The sequence below is a fragment of the Manis javanica genome, chromosome 14 (genome assembly GCF_040802235.1).
Source record: "Manis javanica isolate MJ-LG chromosome 14, MJ_LKY, whole genome shotgun sequence".
In the NCBI taxonomy this organism is placed as follows: domain Eukaryota; kingdom Metazoa; phylum Chordata; class Mammalia; order Pholidota; family Manidae; genus Manis; species Manis javanica.
The window spans coordinates 89,141,877-89,162,008 of record NC_133169.1 but is presented as its reverse complement, the minus strand read 5'-3'; the positions used below and the strand labels follow the sequence as shown (position 1 = coordinate 89,162,008).

At 46.3% G+C, this 20,132-nt stretch overlaps 1 protein-coding gene across 8 annotated transcripts in view; it reads right to left on the bottom strand.

The window, feature by feature from the left end:
• The window catches only part of ARHGAP26 (Rho GTPase activating protein 26), a 404,986-nt gene that overhangs the window by 293,825 nt on the left and 91,029 nt on the right, over positions 1 to 20,132 (bottom strand). For all 8 annotated transcript variants that reach the window (XR_012125172.1, XM_073221874.1, XM_073221875.1 and 5 more), the window contains exons 2-4: positions 16,312 to 16,407; positions 14,156 to 14,217; positions 9,890 to 9,961 (exon numbers count right to left, since the gene is read on the bottom strand). Coding sequence is in view for 7 of the 8 variants with exons in the window: in XM_073221874.1 (XP_073077975.1) it covers positions 9,890 to 9,961; positions 14,156 to 14,217; positions 16,312 to 16,407 (230 nt within the window). In the remaining variant the exon portion in view is untranslated. The remainder of the gene's footprint in view (positions 1 to 9,889; positions 9,962 to 14,155; positions 14,218 to 16,311; positions 16,408 to 20,132) is intronic.

The window sequence follows — 20,132 nt, the reverse complement described above, 5'->3', positions numbered from 1 at the left end:
AACTGCTTGTGATGTAATGAAAAGCAACAATGGCACAAACTTGGTGCATACTACAGAGTGCGTGCCCACAGACAGAAATTAGATGTAAAGATACTTATATGAAAATACTTCAGTTAAAAAAATGGGATAATGGGTATGCATCTCATCTCCATTAGGGAAATTTTCCCCCCATTTGGAAAAATGTGATTATCCTATATTAACTGCTTTCAGAATGAAAAATAATATAAATATCATAGTTTACATAATAGCCCCTGATCATGCAACCAAGTCACTGACATTCTGTTTTTATCTCCCATTTTACAGATAAGAAAATTCAGACCCAGGGAAATTAATTTGTAAAAAGTCACAGACACAAAGATGGCGGCAGGAGAGGTGAGACAGAGGCCTCCTCCCAAAACCACATATAATACAAAAATACAGTTAATACAACTAATCCTAAAAGAGCAACAGGAAAGAAAGCTGCCCCAGACTTCATACACCTCAAGAACAGTACAGAACAGACCTGATGGAACAGGGTAATGTACCAAAGCTGTGGCCCAGCAGGACCCAAGCCCTTCCCCCATCCCTGCACACTGGCAGGAGGAAGAGAAACGGAGCAGGGAGGGGGTGGAGGCCTGGGACTGCTGAACACCCAGCCCTGGAGATCTGCTCTGGGAGCAGGAACATACACTGCATGGTGCTCTGGAGATTAATGGGGTTGGAAAGCTAAGACAGGTAGAATACTTGGAGAGAATGAGATTCCAGCTGCTTGTGGAAAACACGGATCCACATTTGGCTGCTCTGGGACAAAAGAAAGGCAGGCAGTCTGAGAGACTTCCCAACAGTGAGAAGACTGCTAAGGGGCAAAGATCGTACAGAACCTGCTGCTCAGGAGAAAGGACAAGTGGACAAAATTGTCTGGGGGCACTCTGCCCAGCAGGTTGGGAACTTTTAGGAGCTTCAGGTGCTGGCTATGCAGCTCCAAGGCCCCCCACCATGATACGCAGCCTGCTGCACCTTCCTTCCAGTCAGCACCAGCTTGCAAACCGCCTGCCCCTGCCCTTGAGCCAGGCCAGCCAGACGGAGACCCCGCCTATGGCAGCTAGAAGCACAAAGCACAGAGGCTTGTGCCTGCATGCTCGGCCCACTGGCTCTGGCAGTGGAGACACGCACTGCAGCCGAGAGGCAGGAAACAACGACTTTCAAGAAAAATACAATCTTCCAAGGCTCACCAAGGAAGAAATAGAAAATCTGAACAGCCAATTACCAGCAAGACATTGAATTGGTAATTTTAAAAAACTACCTAAGAACAAAACCCCTGGACCAGATGGCTTCACCACTGAATTTTATCAAACATTTAGTGAAGACCTAATACCCATCCTCCTTAAAGTTTTCCAAAAAGTAGAAGAGGAGGGAATACTTTCAAACTCATTCTATGAGGCCAGAATCACCCTCAAACCAAAACCAGGCTAAGACACTACAGAAAAGAAAATTACAGACTAATATCCCTGATGAATATAGATGCCAAAATACTCAACAAAATATTAGCAAACCAAATTCAAAAATACATCAAAAAGACTATCTATCATGATCATCTATCATGATCAAGTAGGATTTATTCCAGGAATGCAAGGATGGCACAATATTTGAAAATCCATCAACATCATCCACCACATCAACAGAAAGTACAAAAACCACATGATCATCTCCATAGACGCTGAAAAAGCATTCAACGGAATTCAACATCCACTCATGAAAAACTCTAAACAAAATGGGTATGGAGGGCAAGCACCTCAACATAATAGAGGCCACAGATGACAAGCCCACAGCCAACATCATACCTAACAGCAAGAAGCTGGAGGCCTTTCCTTTAAGATCGGGAACAAGACAAGGATGCCCACTCTCCCCACTTTTATTCCACATAGTACTGGGGGTCCTAGCCACCGCAATCAGACCACACAAAGAAATAAAAGGCACCCAGATTGGCAAGGAAGAAGTTAAACTGTCCCTGTTTGCAGATGACATGATATTGTACATAAAAAACCCCAAAGACCAGAAGATGAACATCAAAAAACTTCAACAAAGATCCTGGCACTGCTGCAGTTGCAGCTGCATTCATCCCACCAGTTCCTGGACTTGCCATGGGAATGAAGAAGGAGATATCTAAGCTGGCCTGTGCATACAGTAAAACAACAAATTTGACTGGGTCTATACTGTTGGAACTCAACCAAGAATTAGGAGAAGTGCCAAGTTGCAGTGCTCCAAAATCTTGCAACTATAGACTATCTACTGTTAAAAGAACACATTGGATGTGAACAGTTCCCAGGAATGTGTTGTTTTAATTTGCCTGATTTTTCTCAAACTATTCAAATTCAGTTAGACAATATCCATCATATCATTGATAAGTTTTCACAAATGCCTAGGGTACCTAACTGGTTTTCTTGGTTTCACTGGATATGGCTGGTAATTGTAGGTCTGCTTTGGTTATGTAGCTGTATTCCTATTATGTTAATGTGTGTGCGCAATTTAATTAGTAGTTTAAAACCTATACATGCTTATGTTACTCTACAAGAAGATATGTCAAAGAAATAATCAGTCTTCCCATGTTTTCTTCCATCTGCTACTTCTACAGTTTTTCTTCTTCCTTCCTAATTACAACCCTTTAGTAGAATTCGTGCCTCATATCGAAAATTACCAAGTATCGTAATTCTTCCAAGTGGTAAAGATACCTCAAGACAAATGCTGGGCATAGAAGCCACAGGGGATAAATCTGCAAAGAAGTAAAAAGCTAACCTTTTCAAACAATATGGCTTCTCTCTCACTTACCAACTTTACATTTCCCTGTATGGCCCCAGAAGATGACTGGTTAGCCAGAGACGGGTAAGATTCCTCAAGGGAGGAACAACCTAAGACAGGCACAGTCGCAGGGGGGCCATCAGGTGAGAAATTAGGGATCAACAGAGGTGAGGCTTAGAACCTCACCCCCCCTGCTTTGAGAGAAATCTTCTGCATCCGTGGATGTTTTATTGCCCTTGTCTAGCTTGGATTAATACTTAGTCTATAGGCACACACCTGATTATCTACATTTGCCCTCTTACAGCACTAAATTATGTTTTCTACCTTTATCTTGCATCTACCTACCACTTAAGCATTTTATTAAAAAATATAATAATAATAATAATAATAATAATAAGGGAGAAATGTGGGATTCAGATATAAGTCATGTATAAAAATCAAACAAATAATCATATCTGACTTGATTGTTTATAGTTCATAATGCGTGATCAAAACCGAAAGTTTCTGTGATATGACTGCCCTTGCACTGTTCACCATGTAAGAACTTATTCACTATGGTAAGACCTTGTTCACCATGTAAGAACTTGTTTGTTAAGCTTCAGAAGATTGGAGACTGTTGAGATATAGGCTTGGGGTTGATTAATGACTGTGCATTGAGTCCCCTATATAGAATTTTATTGTTGTTAACAACCATTTGATCAATAAATATGAGAGATGCCCTCTTAAAAAAAAAAAAAAACCCTAAAGAATCCACTCCAAAACTACTAGATCTAATATCTGAATTCAGCAAAGTTTCAGGACACAAAATTAATACACAGAAATCTGTTGCATTCCTATACACTAATGATGAACTAGCAGAAAGAGAAATCAGGAAAAAAATTCCATTCACAATTGCATCAAAAAGTATAAAATACCTAGGAATAAACCTAACCAAGGAAGTGAAAGACCTATATCCTGAAAAGTACAAAACGCTAACGAGGGAAATTAAAGAAGACAGAAGACACCAATAATTGGAAATACATCCCGTGCTCATGGATAGGAAGAATTAATATTGTCAAAATGGCCATCCTGCCTAAAGCAATCTACAGAGTCAATGCAATCCCTATCAAAATACCAATAGCATTCTTCAGCAAACTAGAGCAAATAGTTCTAAAATTCATATGGAACCATAAAAGACCCCAAATAGCCAAAGCAACCCTGAGAGGAAAAATAAAGCTGGGGGATCACACTCCCAACTTCAAGCTCTACTACAAAGCACAGTAATCAAGACAATTTGGCACTGGCACAACAACAGACCCATAAACCAATGCAACACACTAGAGAGCCCTGATATAAACCCAAGCATATATGGTCAGTTAAGATATGATAAAGGAACCATGGACATACAGTGGGGAAATGACAGCCTCTTCAACAACTGGTGTTGGCAAAACTGGACAGCTACATGCAAGAGAATGAAACTTTATTGCTGTCTAACCCCATACACAAAAGTAAACTCAAAATGGATAGAAGACCTGAATGTAAGACATGAAACCATAAAACTATTAGAAGAAAATGTAGGCAAAAATATCTTGAATATAAACATGAGCAACTTTCCCTGAATGCATCTCCTTGGACAAGAGAAACAAAAGCAAAAATGAACACATAGGACTACATCAAGCTTTTTAGCAAAGGACACTATCAACAGAACAAAAAGGCATCTTATAGTATGGGAGAATATATGTAAGCAACTTATCTGACAAGGGGTTAACATCCAAAATATATAAAGAACTCACATACCTCAACATCCAAAAAGCAAATAACCCTATTAAAAAATGGGCAAAGGATTTGAACAGACACTTCTCCAAAGAAGAAATTCAGATGGCCAACAGGCACATGAAAAGATGCTCCACATCGCTAATCATCAAAGAAATGCAAATGAAAACCATAATGAGGTATCACCTCACACCAGTTAGGATGGTCACCATCCAAAAGATTAGGAATAACAAACGCTGGCAAGGATGCAGAAAAGGGGACCCTCCTACACTGCTGGAGGGAATGTAAACTAGTTCAACCATTGTGGAAAGCAATATGGAGGTTCCTCAAAAAACTAAAAATAGAAATACCATTTGACCCGGGAATTCCACTCCTAGGAATTTACCCAAAGAAAACAACTTCTCAGATTCAAAAAGACATATGCATCCCTATGTTTACTGCAGCACTATTTACAATAGCCAAGATACGGAAGCAACCTAAGTGTCCATCAGCAGATGAATGGAAAAAGAAGATGTGGTGCATATACACAATGGAATATTATTCAGCCATAAGAAGGAAACAAATCCTACCATTTGCAACCACATGGATGGAGCTAGAGGGTATTATGCTCAGTGAAATAAGTCAGGCAGAGAGAGACAAATACCAAATGATTTCCCTCATTTGTGGAGTATAACAATGAAGCAAAACTGAAGGAACAAAACAGCAGCAGACTCACAGACTCCAAGAAGGGATTAGTGGTTACCAAAGGGGAGGGGTGGGAGAGTGTGGGTGGGGAGGGAGGGAGAAGGGGGTTGAGGGGTATTATGATTAGTTCACTTGGTGTGTGTGGCAGGGGGCAGTCACGGGGAAGACAGTGTAGCACAGAGAAGACAGGTAGTGACTCTGTGGCATCTTACTACACTGATGGACAGTGACTGCAATGGGGTGTGGGGGGGACTCAATAATATGGGTGAATGTAGCAACCACATTGGTTTTCTTGTGAAACCTTCATAAGAATGATCAACGATACCTTAATAAAAAAAATTATTTAAAAAAGTAGTCAGTCAGAGACAGTGACGGAGCTGGGATTTGAGCCAGGTCAAGCTGCCTCCAAAGCGGACGGCTCCACCGCCCTGGAGACGCACTGTCACAGGTGGGCTCCCTTGCTTCCACATTCCTAGGGCGGTGGCAGCAAGGGGGCCGGGGAGAAAGCTGACAGCAGCCTGATGAACAGGTTCAGATTCACTAAGTGCCTCATTCCTGCTTTTTGACTCATATGAAGCCCCTAGGAGGTATTTTTCTGCAACTCCAAGGCCTATAGGGGAGAAAAAATAAAATTGTGGCCAGGTAGGGAAGTTCAGAAACATCTTGATTATTTAACAGCCTTAATGAGCAACCACACAGCATTAGACTCCTCCAGGCCCCGGATATCGGAAGCAGAGAGGTCCCTACCCTCGTGGTGGGGATGCTCCCTTATGGGAGAAACACAGTTAACCAGCACACACACAAGCAGCATCATGAGGCTGCCACGGGGGCTGTGGAAGAAATGGGCTCCCCGAGGGAGAGTCCGCAGACAGGGTGCTCAGGAGAGGCCTCACTGCGAAGAGCAGATGCCAGCCAAGACCTGCTAATCACGTGGGGGGCAGAGCGGCGCCTCCTCGACAGGACAGCAGCGCCGGCAAATGCTCTGGGCACAACACTGAGCCTAACCAGCTCAGGAATCACAACAAAGCCATCACCTGACGCCCAACAAGCTCCTGTGATGGCAGAACACCGCTCGTCTGACCAGCAGCAAGATTCTAAGCCCACACGGTGAGCAGAATCATCACATAGCCATTCTAGCTGACATGCATCCATTTCCACAAATCTGAACTTTGCTTGAAAAACTGCTTACATACAAGAACACTTAACCTGCAGAAGCAAGTGGAGAGACAGCCAGCAGAGACACGGCCCCAAATCTGAGGAGGGATACGGACAGGCAGGACACTGTACTCTAGCAACTCTTTTCCTTTGTAGAAATCACGGTTGGCAGCTGCGACTCCAACCCCAAGGAATGCTCACACAGCCCCCGCAACCAGCCTGGCCAGCAACCCCCCAGAAGGAGGATGCTGTGCCTGGACAGCCCAGCTGGCAGAGGTGAGAAGAGGCAGGGGAACAAGTGGCTCTCGGGCAACTTGAGCCTCCACATCCACGTTCAAGAGGGCAGCAAAAGCTGAAGAGAAAGGAAAGCAGTTTCTGTCCTGAGAAAACAGCCACAAGCCCTCTGCAAGAATAACTTTACTAAGGTTTCAATGATGTCTTAAGACGGGAGGGTGGTGTCACTCTGTTGCAGGCACACGATGGCGGTCACCTTCCAGGGAGTCCCTTATGGTGGACTAAATGGATAAAGGAAATTATTGCCGACTCCGCATGGACTGACTGTAAACAATCACTGCCTCTCTCCAGGACTCGGCTCCCTCGTCTGTCACCTGCGGATGACTGAACGGGTAACTGCTCCAGGGTCCTCTTTCAGCTCAGACACTGTCTAACAAAATAAGGATAAGAACACCTCATAGGACAGTTAGTACTAAACGAAATACACCATGCACGGTGCCCAGCAGAGGGCCCAGCACATGGACAGTGCCAATAAGATTTAGTGACGATGATGGTGGTGATGAGGTCCACCTCTAAACTACCTCCTTCTTGCTAAGAACACCACGTGCTTCCCATGTCCCATGGTAGTAACCCTTCAGATCACCTACCATCATTTCCAACTGTGCTTATTCACATTGTTTTGTCTCACGTTTTTCTCCCCAGCCACACCACGAGCACAGCAACCACATCTCCTCTGCCTTCGCCAGTGTGTAGCACAGTGCCAGGGCAGAGCAGGCGCTCACATTTTTTTAATGAATGAACTGTGTGTATCGAGTATAACAGCTAACATCAAATGACTGTACGACAGACGCTGCTCTAAGCATTTTATATGCATGTGTTCACTCATTTCCTCCTCATAATGAGGCTGAGTATTACCATTGTCCCCACTTCACAGATCAGGAAACAGACAACGAGAGGTTCAGCTCCCTCCCCAGGTCTACACGCAAATGGCAGAGGTGGGTTTGGCCTCCAGCAGCCTAGCGCCAGGACCCACTCTTAACCACCGCTCTCTAACAGCTACTTCACTTCCACTTTTACTGTACTTTTGCAGCTCAGCTCTCCAAATGCACACTGGTTGTGGAGAAAACCAACTCCCCCAAACTCAGATCTAAACACTAGGCCCCAGCTGTGCCAAGCTCCCACTCCTGAGCAGCCACATTCGCACAGGAATGCCAAGGTGCCCTCCTAGCAGCCCTCACACCCAACACGCCAGCTTCTTGCAGGCAGCAACAGGTTGTTATCACACCCGAAGCAGCCAGAGCAGGGACAACGCGGAAGGGTAGTCTGAGCAGCACACACACAGATGGGAAACTTCCACCGGCCACTGAGGAGCCCCTGCTGGCTCTTAGGTATTGAATCCACTCCCTAGATGCCTAGGGACATTTCTCTTAAATGTACATAATATTATGATATAAATGTCTGGGTGTGAGGGGGAGGGGAAGAGCAGATATACTGAAAAAAAGAAATGGCAAAGAGGGAGGGAAGAGAAATGCTTCCCCACCATCATCAATCATGCTTCAGCGGGAACGAGGGGAGAGTGTCGTGTGCGAGGGAACGTGTCCTGGTGACTGAGGACAGAAAGCTCTTTACACTTTTAAGGGACGATCTTAAGAAACAGCATCTCTCACCATCTACAGCCTCACGCCCACCCCTGGAAAGGGGGCTCCCCCTGCTCCTGTCATTACCGTCACTGGCACTAACTCAAAGGGAGTCCCTCGGCCCCCTGCTCCTCCTCGGTGGGGAACCCACACCAGTGCTGAGGGCGGAGGGCAGAGGGCGGAGTGCAGGGTGCCAGGGCTCAGAGGGACAAGCACCTACAGAAAGCTGAGTCAGTGCGGGTCGGCCCAGCCTCGCCTCCGCCTCCGCGCCCTCCAAAAGCTCTGCAGCCAGCACTGGGTGTTTTCAGGAGCGGGACGCTCGGGCCCCACGGCCACTGCAGAGGAGCCCACTCGCTAGGCCTGCACAGGCAAGAACTCAGGGAGAAATACTCTTGGCGCATTTGCTGTCTTGGGCAAAATCTTGGTGGAACAAGACTCCTTTAATTACACATTCCTTAATCTCTGATACAAAACCAAGGAGCTCCAATTCCTTCATAATTGCAACTGTAAAATTGGTAGAACAATGCTGTAGAAGTGGAAGGAAAATCTTTGCTATGGTCTGTCCTTCCACCTATGGCCAACGATCCCACTGACTAACCTGATGGCACATCACTGCGTCCTTTGGATGGATCCTAATCACCTTCATTTTCAGAATGCAGATGCGCTCAGTCGGGAGGTGGGTAGGGAGGGAGACCCCACTTCGCTGTATTGCAACTACCTTTTCCCCCCTCCAGGCACCTGTCAAGGCCATTCTACACTTTTAAATTCCATGCCAGTGAAACAAGAAGTAGGTGTTGCCCCAAACCCCCGGCAGGTGGCGCAAGGGACAGTGGCTGAATGACTCACAGTTCTAGAAAATCTTGAAAACCCTTTTGCCTTCATTGATTCCAATGAAAACATCTTCCCTGCAGGTGGCCTCTGACACTCTACTGAAGGTCAAACTGGCTAGAGTTTCCTAGTGATTTATCACAAGGCAGGGGAACCCTAGAGAATCCACCTTTTAAAAAAGAACAGGTTCCCTTTGCAGCCTTTCAGTAACATTGAGAATCAGCCAACTTTCAGCTACAGTCCCTCCAGGTCAGTGGTAACAAATGGTGACCTCTAGGCTGAAGTAGCCCTACTTTTTGACCTGCACAATACGTAATATATATTATTTTAATCATTTGCCAACATATTTTAAACAAGGAAATTTCATATAAAACTCTGACTTTTCAGTTTCTGCTAAAAAATTTAAAGATACAGCAACAGAAGGCCCATTTTCACCACATAAAAACAGGCTAAAAACAGAGTCCTCATACCCACAAAACCCAATTTGCAACCCCTCTTCTAGGCTCTGAGCCGTGGGCCTCTGCAATCCATACAATTCCACGTTGTGCAAGCACACAGAGATCTTTGCTAACGTAAGAGAGGCATGGTTTCCGCCTTTGGATGATTTGTGAGCTACTACAAAATAATTAGATAACAAAATATTGGAATGACTGCTCTGGGGTGACCACTGTCTCCCTTCGGACAACTGTGAAGAACAGATGAGCGAGGCTCTAGGTTTATCTCCCAACATTTCCTGAAGACGGTGGGCTCAGATTTTCTGAAGAAGGTATGTTTTCCAGACCTCCCACCCTAAAATCTAAGAACACAGCTTGCGAAATTCTCACCTTGGCAGCCCCAATCTGCTCCTTCCGAAACTTCTCCAAGGGAGTGATGAGCACCTCGCTGGCATTCTCAATCTGGTGAGGGAAATCAGGAAAAACAAAAGCCATCGTCAGTAAAGAATGACAGCACCTCTGGCACAAAATGCCTCCCCATGTCTCAGTATAAAACGTGAGCAATATAGTACATGAGTGTCAACTGTTCATAATACCTGAACTAACAGTGTGTCAAATCAAAACCTAGAGTCATCAGCTCATACCATGATTTTTTCCCCATGCATGATAAAGATTCCTAAAACACAAAACACAGGGACCTCTAAAAATGTAAGCATCCATCTGAAGGCAGAGGGGAACTGGTGACAGAGTACGGTTCTGAATTTCAAGCTTCTGGTGACATCTTTTAAGTGCTCATTCACCCAAGTTATATTTGAGCAGATGTGTTTAAAAAGTAGATCAATATGGAGTCTCAGTTAAAAATGAAGAACACCTCTGGACATCTGGTGGGGTGAAAACCTTCCGAGGCTGATTTTATGTGGCCCTACCAGTAATGGCCTGAGACCAGGACATGTGTGCCTCCCAAACACCGGCTGCCCCTAAACTGCATCTCACTGAGCTACCCCACCAGGCCTGCCCTCTACCCACACAGGCCCCCCAGTGCATGTCCAATGCACCAAACCTGTCCCACTTTTGGGCCTTTGCATTTGCCCACTCCCTCAGATGATCTGTCCCCAAATACTCCCATGGACAATCCATTACTTACTGTAATTCAGGTTCACTTAATGGTCTCCTGTTCAGGGGGAGCCTTCCCTAACCCAAAGCAGCTTCCAGCCACCCCACCAAGTGTTTTCTTTAGGAGATTTAAGACAACTGAAATTTTCTGGATTGCCAGTATGCACACATGCATGCGCACACACACACATATACACTATCTTGTAAATGCTCACTTGTCCACCACTATCCCTAAAAGACAGAAGAGTGCTGAAACAAAGAGCATGCAAAGATTTTTCATTGACTGAATGAGTGAATTATTTCTTGATTGGCTGCCAACTGTGTGACCATGGGCAAAACATTTAAGCTGTCTGGGCTCATATGTAAATGCCCTCGTCTGTAAAGTGAGTGGGATGGACTTCCTGCTGTAAGATTCTATGGTCTTTTCTAAGGCAGAACAATATTTTACAATATTTCCTTTTAAGTCATTCACAGCTCACTCATTGGTCAATTAATTATTTCAGGAATCTCATTCCAACAAAACATTATTTTTCTAAACCACAGGAGTATCTGTTGCAGTGAAATCAATGGAGTAGATGCCAGAAGCCATATATGGACAAAGCAGAGAACAACAGGACAATGTGAGGGGCAGAGGTGGGAAGTCTCCCAACCTACTGCCATTTGCCTTTTTCTCAATTTGAGAGCATTTATATTATTAGACAGCATTTTAACACTAGAGTATTCAGCATTTAACTTGTTTGATTTTTGTTATTTGATGTTGTTTAATTGGCTCATTTGTTTCAGTCTTTTCCACAAATCAAGTGTATGTCTCAAGCTCACAATGGTGAGCTGAGCCCAAAGTCAGTGGTTCTTATCCCAGGCTCACCTGAGGAGCTTTTTAAAAATTCCAATGTCCAGGCCAGACTACAGACCAATTAAGTCAGAATCTGTGTACTTCATCCCAAGCATCAGTATTTTTTAAACACCCCAAGTTGTCTCAGTGGGCATCCATGATTGAGAACCCAGCCCTAAGTAGGTGCCAAGTATACAAAAGCACTAACTGCTCACTTGGGAGACTGGACCCCCAGGTCCTTGTCCCAGTCTTTCTACTGCTTGCTACCAGCTTTAATAAGGCCTCAGTTTTCTCATTTGTCAAATGAGGGACTGCAGGTAGTGAGAAATAATCAAAGATACCATGACTAACTTTCACTCAGTTCCAAGCACTGTGCTTACTGGGACACCAAAGCCCATTCTCTGCCCTTCAAGAATTCATGTTTGCTATGGGATAGACACATGCAGTGATTAGAGGAATGAACTGGATATTAAGAAAATACAAGGGCTGGCCAAATATCTCAGGGAGTCAGGGAAAGCTTCCCAAAGAAGGCACAGCTTTGCTGAGCTGAACTGATGAGGAAGCTCTCACAGGGCATGGCAGTGGGGAAGGGACTCGCAGATATTCAGATGCAGATAGTAGAAACTCAATTCACTGACAGTAATAATAAAATTGTAGCAGCAAGCTAAAAAGTACAATCCAGTCATTGTTCCCTTACCACAGGCTATAGCAATCTGCAGGGTAGTCATCGTGATTTGCTCGCCACACCCCCCACCCCCAAATACTGACTTGGCCAAGAATCAAGCTCAGAAGAATCACTTCCCTCTCTTAGGCACTAGCACGTGCACACACACACACACACACACACACACACACACAAGCATTCCCCTGCCTCCACCCACCAGCACCCCTGCTGCTGCTGTCACTGCCCCCCACCCAGTCGTGGTTCAAGCACCCAGCAGTGAGCAATCAAGGCAAATACTGTCTCTCTGTGCAGGGCACAAGGTGCACAGCTTCTGCTGTGTTGAGTTTTAAAGAAATTCCAAATTTTTTGGTATAACACACACTTGGGTTTGAATCCAGACTGTGCCACTTGTGAACTGTGGGATCTTGTGCATGTTACTTAACCACTGTAAACCTCATTATCTTCTTCTGGACAGTGGGATGATATAGGTACCACCTCACAGAGTTATCATGAGGGTTAAAACAGAAAATACCAAAATATCTCGATATGTGATATGGACGGAACTGCATGCCCCCAAGTGCATACACTAAAGCCCTAATCCCTATTAAATTAATTAAACAAGAAGACCACTAGACTGAGGCAGCTCTAACGCCTTAGCAGCCTATGTAAGCAAACCACAACCTAAGGCTGTAAATCCCTCAAGGTTAAGAAATTGATACCTAAGGACAACCAATCACAAACGATCAGACTTCCCCAAGCAGGGCAGCCGCTCACGCCACAGCAAATGGCTGCCGTGTTGGCTTCCACCTCTTCTCTGTAAGAGTCTTTCCGCAGCTCCGGTCGGTGACGTGCTCCTGCCCACTTCCAGGGCAGGGAAAAAATTCAAATCAGTTTTGTCCAAATAAACTCTTAAAAATTTGATATGGCTCCATTCATTGTTTAACACCCCAATGTTTTTGTATTTGGAAGTGGAGCCTTCGGAAGGCAATGCCCCTCATGAGGGCACTGTGCCCTTGTAAGAGGGCATGAGAACTGCCCTCCACCCCCATCCTCCGCCGTGTAGGGTACAGCAGGAAGGCGTCTGTCTGCAAGGCAGGAAGAGGGCCCTCACCAGGGGCAAATCAGCGGGCACCCTGCTCTTGGACAACCCCGTGTCCACAGGTGTGGGAGACAAGTGTCTGCTGTTGAATCCACCCAGTCTGCGGGGTTATGTCATGGCAGCCTAAGCAGCCTAAGACCAGCAGTCGTTGGTATGGGAAGAGAAGAGAAGCGCTCATTAGCGACTCTTCCCTAGGCCTCGGGGGCACTGCTGCCCACAAGCCCAGCCCTCCTGGGAGCACGCAGCCAGCAATGGGTTTCAGATCAGGCTTCATTCCTGGTATTCAGGGATATGGAGGAAGATGTAAAATAGCTTCCTGGGGATATGGAAACCCTCATCTCTTAACCCTGAACCTTATCAGAATAACGTCTAATACAAAAGATCTCTCTTAAGAGCCTGGAAATCAGCATTTGATTCTTGAATTTGTACAGTGCCTCTCTTTGAAGAACGTCTGAGAATCACCATCTTTTACTAAGGACCAATTTACTAGATGCCCACTCCACGGCAGGCACTGTGCTGGTGCTTCTGGGGAAAAAAAAAAAAAGCAAAAGGAGTGACCCCTGTTTTCCAAGAGCTGTAGGACAGGCTTAGTAATGTGAGGCAGGGAGCAGAGGGGGACCCTTTCATTCCCATTCTGCCAGTAGGGACCTGAGGCCCCCAAAGTTCAGTAATTCACAGGACCCACCCTTACATCATACACCTGAGGTGTATACACTTTACAGTGAACCTTTACAAGGACAGCATGTGGTTCTAAAGTTACCTAGGGTAATCCTTTAACATGTACAAAAGGCTTCAAGCCCTACAAAGATGAGATGATGAGATTAGCTAAAGAGGTCAGAGCGCCCAAGTGCAGGGCATGGACTTGAACACGGTGCTTCTAACAACAAATTCCATGTTCCCTCAACATGACCAACCGTCTGGGACCAGAAACAGCCCAGCCACACTCACCATCCGTATCCGCTCATCTTCGAGATTCCGAAGGACAGTGGCAAACTCCTGCAAAGACCTTGCTGGAAGAGAGAAAGGGGCCATGAGGTAGAGTTAGAGATACAGGCCTTTCGGAACCCTTCCCGGTGCAGCAGCTTTTATGTCATGGGTTGAAACCTCTTGGCACACACGGAAGCCTCGAGTCAATTGCTTCCCAAGGCTCGCCTTATCTTTTAATCATTACCCATTAAGAATGACCTAGAATGCAGGTTGATCCCACCTGGCACTCTAGCTAGAGAAGGATTTCCTTCAAGGAAAAGCCCTGCCTGTTCCTGAGAGGTCCCAGGACTGACAAGATGCTGGCCGGCTCCCAAGCCCCGGGCTGAAGAGGCACAGTTCCGCTTGGGACTTGGAGGGGTTCCTGCCCAGGATTCGACCTCCTCAACCTTTGTTGTGGGGCTGCGTCAGAAACCAAGCTTTTCGTTGGCCCCAGATCTAAAAAATGCTGCTCGCATCAGAAGCCACATCTCTGGCTCCTCCTTGGGCTTCTCCCCGCCGAGTCCTCAAGCCATTTATTAATACAGGCGGCCTGCAGCATGGCGGTCAGACACGGACTGGGAATAATCCCGGCAGAGGAGACAAAGACAGAAGGCATCAATCAAGTGCAATCACCCTAAGGGTATTCACGACGTTTGTATAATGTTGGGAAAAGCAGTCAATCAGGAATTACGACAATGTTGTGTTTTCACTGCTCAGCTGTCTCTCGGCTGCCTCTACTCATCCCAGATCCTGGTGCTCTGCATGGCAACAGGGACTCAATAAGCATTTGATGACTTAATTCAACAAAACTTTCTCAATTCTCCCTTACTTGATGAAGTCAATGTACGAAGAGTAGGTGCAATGACTGGGCAATGGCCAAGAAAGGTGTCCTGACATTGCAAATGTCAAGTGACCAGGCTGCCTACAGACAGGTGATGGTGAAGAGGGAAACGGCAGAGCAGGTGATAAATGGTGACCCTGCCATCTGGCCTTAGTTAAGAACACACAAGGAGAGGTGGGGACGTCTCTGAACTGGACCCTGAGCTCCTCTCCCCTCAGGGCAGTGGGAGCCGCACAGCCCCAGCCAACTGCTGCCAGGCCAGAGCATGGGGCCAGCCGATCCGATTCTCCAGGTTTCTGAGAACCTGGGAAAGTGGAATTTTACAAAAATTCAATTTATATGGTAATTTAATTTTAAAAAAAAAAGAGTGCCAAAGAAAACATGGCTGCACTCTGATCTCAGCCCACGAGCCATCATCTGTAACCTCTGAGCCAATTCTTGCCTCATCCACCTGCCTTCTGCCTTTGCTGTAAGTTCTTACGTCTGTGTTTGTGGGATGGAACATCAAAAACCAGCCGGCAGCAGGCGCCAATGAAGGGGGAGAGAACCGATGACCAACGATACTGTGATGCTTGGTGTGGTAATGGGGTAACTACACTTACGGGGGCAAGCATCTAACTAATGTATATAATTATCAAGTCACTATGTTGTACATCTGAAACCAATGTAATATCGTATATCAACTTCATTCCAGTAAAAAAAGAAAAGGGAGAAGAAGGGGGGGAGGGAGGGAGGGAGAGAGAGAGAGAGAGAGAGAGAGAGAGAGAGAGAGAGAGAGAGAGAGAGAGAGAGAGAGAGAGCGCCACCACAAACCTTCAAGCTCTCTCCTGCGGGCCGGGGGCTGAGAGAGGCGGCCCGGGGCTCCAAGGAGAAGCAGGACAGCCCTGGACGCCTGGCGCCCGCTTGACTCTGCCCCTCCTGTTACTGTGGTTTTTTTCCTTCTCCTTTTTAAACAAAATAACAGTTTTTCTCTCAGGCAATGGATGATGAACTTTTCCCTTCTGCACTCTTCAATGAAAGTATAACTAAATACTCTCTTTTTTAACTTTTTTTTTAAATGGAGGTACATACAATAAAATGCACAAATATTACTGTACAGCTTGATGATTTTTTGACACGTGTATACACTCAACCACTAAGCAAATCAAGGTATCAAATACTCTGTTTTTTCCCCTTCACTCGTGGGTTTAATTAACGGCCCTTAGATACTTCCTCTCCAGGACAGAGGCCCAGTGAAGACACATAAGGATGTGATAAAATAGTGTCAACTTTTACCTTATACGCAGTTATGACTTACCTATACACATTTCATCATCTGTTTCTGCATCTCCTATGCACTGAAATTTAAATTCATTTAAAGAATCAGCAAATTTCCGCTTCGCTGAAGACAAATCTACCAAGAAAGAGTAAAAAACACAAATTACTGAAATAAACTGGCTTTCATATTTGTTGTACTTTTCAGTCCTTTTACTAATATAGCAGCTAGCAGATCTGTTCCCAAGTCCATTTCAAAGCACAAAAGAATGTAAATTGAAAATAATGAAGGCCTGTTCATGACATGAAATGCTGATTTGCTTGAGAAGTTAATATTGGTGTTACATTTGCTTTAACAACCCTAGTTTTCTCTCTCATGCCTCCCACCACACAGTGAGTTCTTCGGCTCCATTTGGCACAGGCGGGAATCCACTGCCCGAGGAGCATGGAGAGGATGCACAGGTCAGAGCCGACTTGAGCACCTACAGCCTGGCAGGTCCGCCCGCCACTGACCCTCCATGTGGTCCGTGAAGCCACACCCACGTGAGGCTCCACAATACCTCCCCCTCGTCCAGCTCACACCACAAACTGACTCTGGGTGGGGAGCTGGAAGACAGGGCTTAGAACTGCCCAGTTCCCGTGGCACAGGGCATGTGGCCTTCCTCTCCCAACTCAAGTACACATGAGGCCAAGTTCTCAGATGTTCCCCACTCCCCTCACGAGGACAGTGGCCGACCAGCCACACAAGTTTCTGCCTGAACCATTTCCCTGAGTCACCACGTTCCACAACCACCATGAGAACAAAGCCCTGGCAATGTTTGGGGTTGGGGTAAAAATACACCCCACACATGGTATCTATAAAGAAAGCTCTCAGAGGCCCTTGTCAAATTTAAAAAATAAGCTTTCATTTAAGGCAGTAATAAAAGCCAATGATCCTTCCTGAACTCTTAGCTTCTGTTCAAGGTAGAAAACCAGCAAGGTACCTTTAAGAGGCCTGACAGACACACAGCTGCTCGGTACAAATGTGCTTAACTTAATTCCACATGCAGCTTCCTGCAGATTAGGCTAATCATTCAAATTACCCTCGTACATGTTTCCCTCACTGAAGGGGAAATGGCTTCATGCTCAAATTCCCCGAGGAGGGAAATATGAGGCATAACTGGCAACCAGGCCTGGCTTTAATGAGATGCTGGGTGGAGGTTGGGGGGAGTCTGGCTTCACAGATCACCATGACCTGTTGGAATAAAAGTACCCACAATCCCCTGCACTTCTCCTTTTTCCTCCCCAGATTTGTCCCTTGTCTTTAAGGGTCATGTTTCTTTCCATCTATTGTTTCTGTTGGTTTCCTCTCCGCATACCTGGCAGTGCATCCTGTTGGTGTAGGCTGAACAGAGTGCAGTGGGGAGTCGGGGGGTGGGAAACTGTGCACAGACCCAAGCCCCAGTCTTCAGCTCCCCAATCCCACTGCTCATTCCAGGCAATGGCTGCCAGTGGAAGAGCCAGGCTGGGCCATCCTGCTGTTCAGGTCTGGGGCTCAGGCTATTATGTAGATAACAGGGGCTCCTGCTCCACGACCACCCTCCCAGGGGCTCAAATGACATAGACCCGGAGCTAACTGTGGCTTGCTCCAGGCCCTCTGCTCTGCACCACAAGAGCAAGGCACCTGGAGTGAAAGAGACAGGAGCCAGCGCCATGGTCTCCAGTCTCTCCCAGTTCAGTCACTTTTATGGAACGGAACTTGGCAAAAAGTCCAAAGATGCTGGCAGGGGAGTCAGGCATCTCTTACAACCAGTCAACCAAGTTGAGGATACCGCTGAGAACACAAATCACTCCCTGGCAAGTCAAAAAAGAATCAGATGCATCTGAAAGTTAGAACACTGTGGGAAGAAGGCCACAGGAGGCCGCAGGCAGGCAGGATGAAAAAAAGGAATAATCTTTCAGAGGGGAAGACAAAGCCCTCCGCAAGGCCCAGAGTGTTCAGAGCATAGAGGGTGGGCATGTTTGTACTCAGTCTTATTTTAGTCAGGCTGTTCCCCCGATCTGAACTGAACTCACAAAGACAGGCCTGAACCAAGAGTAAGACCACAGTTGCTTCATGACCCACCTAACAATCTTTCTGTGCTTCCCCAAGAGGGCAAGAAGACTCAAGCTGGACAACCATCTCAGCGCAGTGGAAAGAGGCTGAGATGTACGCCAGGCTTGGGAAAGCTCCCAGCACGCACCTGAGAAGCTGTGCTGCCAGGAGCAGCTGCCAGTGAGGGTCAAGGAGTGGCTGACAGCACAGCGGGGCCTTTGTGGGGACTTGAGGATCCTTTTAACTGGAAGCAGGGCCTGCTAGCTGATGACCAGAAGGTAACCTGATTTCACTGTCCAGTGGCACACAGCACGCCCTGACACAGCACAAACCTGGGAAGCTATGCGGGCCCCACGAAGCTGACAAGGAGGTTGGTCCCCCGGATGGAAGAATTGGGTAATGAGCACTGGTATGGAGTCAATACACCAGTGAAGACAGCTGGGTAGAATGAGAATCCCAATTATTGGAATCTGAAAAGAAACGCACAACAGGCTTGAATGACTCATGCTTAAGAGAAATCTTGCAGTAAAGGTGAAATGGACACCTGCTGTTTTGCCTCTTGAACACCCACTCCCCAGTCTTTGGGATGCAGCTCAAGCTTGCTTTGGAGAACGTCCCTTCTCCACTTGAAATTACTGTAGTCCCGGTTATAGGCTGATTATAGGCCCTTCTCAAGCCCCTTGCCCTCAACCCAACCTCCACTGGCTCCAGGGGTCAAGTTTCAGCACCACTATTTACCAGATATGCACCTCACCCTGGGTTAGTCATAAAGTTGAGTCATCTCCCTAACCTATCAGCTTGGCAGGAGACCTAGTGAGACGCACTGCTTAAGCACTCTGCACACTAGGCTAGGCTATTCTTCCCACACATGAATCCTCTGATAGCAGAACCCAGCAAAGGTAAGCATGACTGCCTGTACTGAGAGCTCAGAGACGCTGAAGGGCTGACGTAAGAGTACACAGCTCTAAGAAGCGGATCTGTGACTCGATCTGCTCTCTGAACGGGGATCCTTGTAGCATGTGGGCACACCACGCTACATCACCTGCTAAGATAAACCTCTCTGTTCCTTGGAACAATGGAGAGGACATTAAAGGAAGAATACCCAAAAGCCATTGCTTCTTGTCTATTTCAACCCAAAAGGATTGGTGGCATCTTATGTAGATAATCACCTTGGATATGTGGCTGTGCATTTGTTCAGAGCACACAGGCATCTGAGATGCACTTTCCGGTAAGAGGAGAGGAGAAGAGGGGGGAGGAGGAGGAGGAGAGACCAGTACTGGGACTGGGTATGTGCCAAGCTTCGTGGCACCGTGCTCATATAACCCCACTGTTTCATGTTCAAGCAGTGCAAGACACAGCTAGGAGCCAAGCAGTCAGTAATATTTACTTTGCAGAAAACATCTGTTGCTAGGAAGGCAGAATGCTGGCTGGAGCAGGGAGAAATCGTAGCTGGCAGCCTCTGGGGAGGACAAATGCAGAGACCAAGCAGGTAAGGGATACGGAAGCAGCCTGGGCCTCGAGAGGCAGCTCCCAAAGCCATCTGCGCACTAGACGACCAGAGGAAGGCACCCTTCCCTTCCTGGAGATGCCATGCTCTGCCTCCGCAGATTCTAATCTGCACACGGTTTAAGAGAATTTAATTTAAGTACAATTCTTTTTTTCAGTAAAACAGGTTTATCATAATTTTTTAAAAGTTAGAATCTACATTAATTTACACAAATTTTGCCAGTAATACAAGTGATTTCCTTTTTTGGCAGGGGTAAAACTTAACATGCATGTGCATGCACACA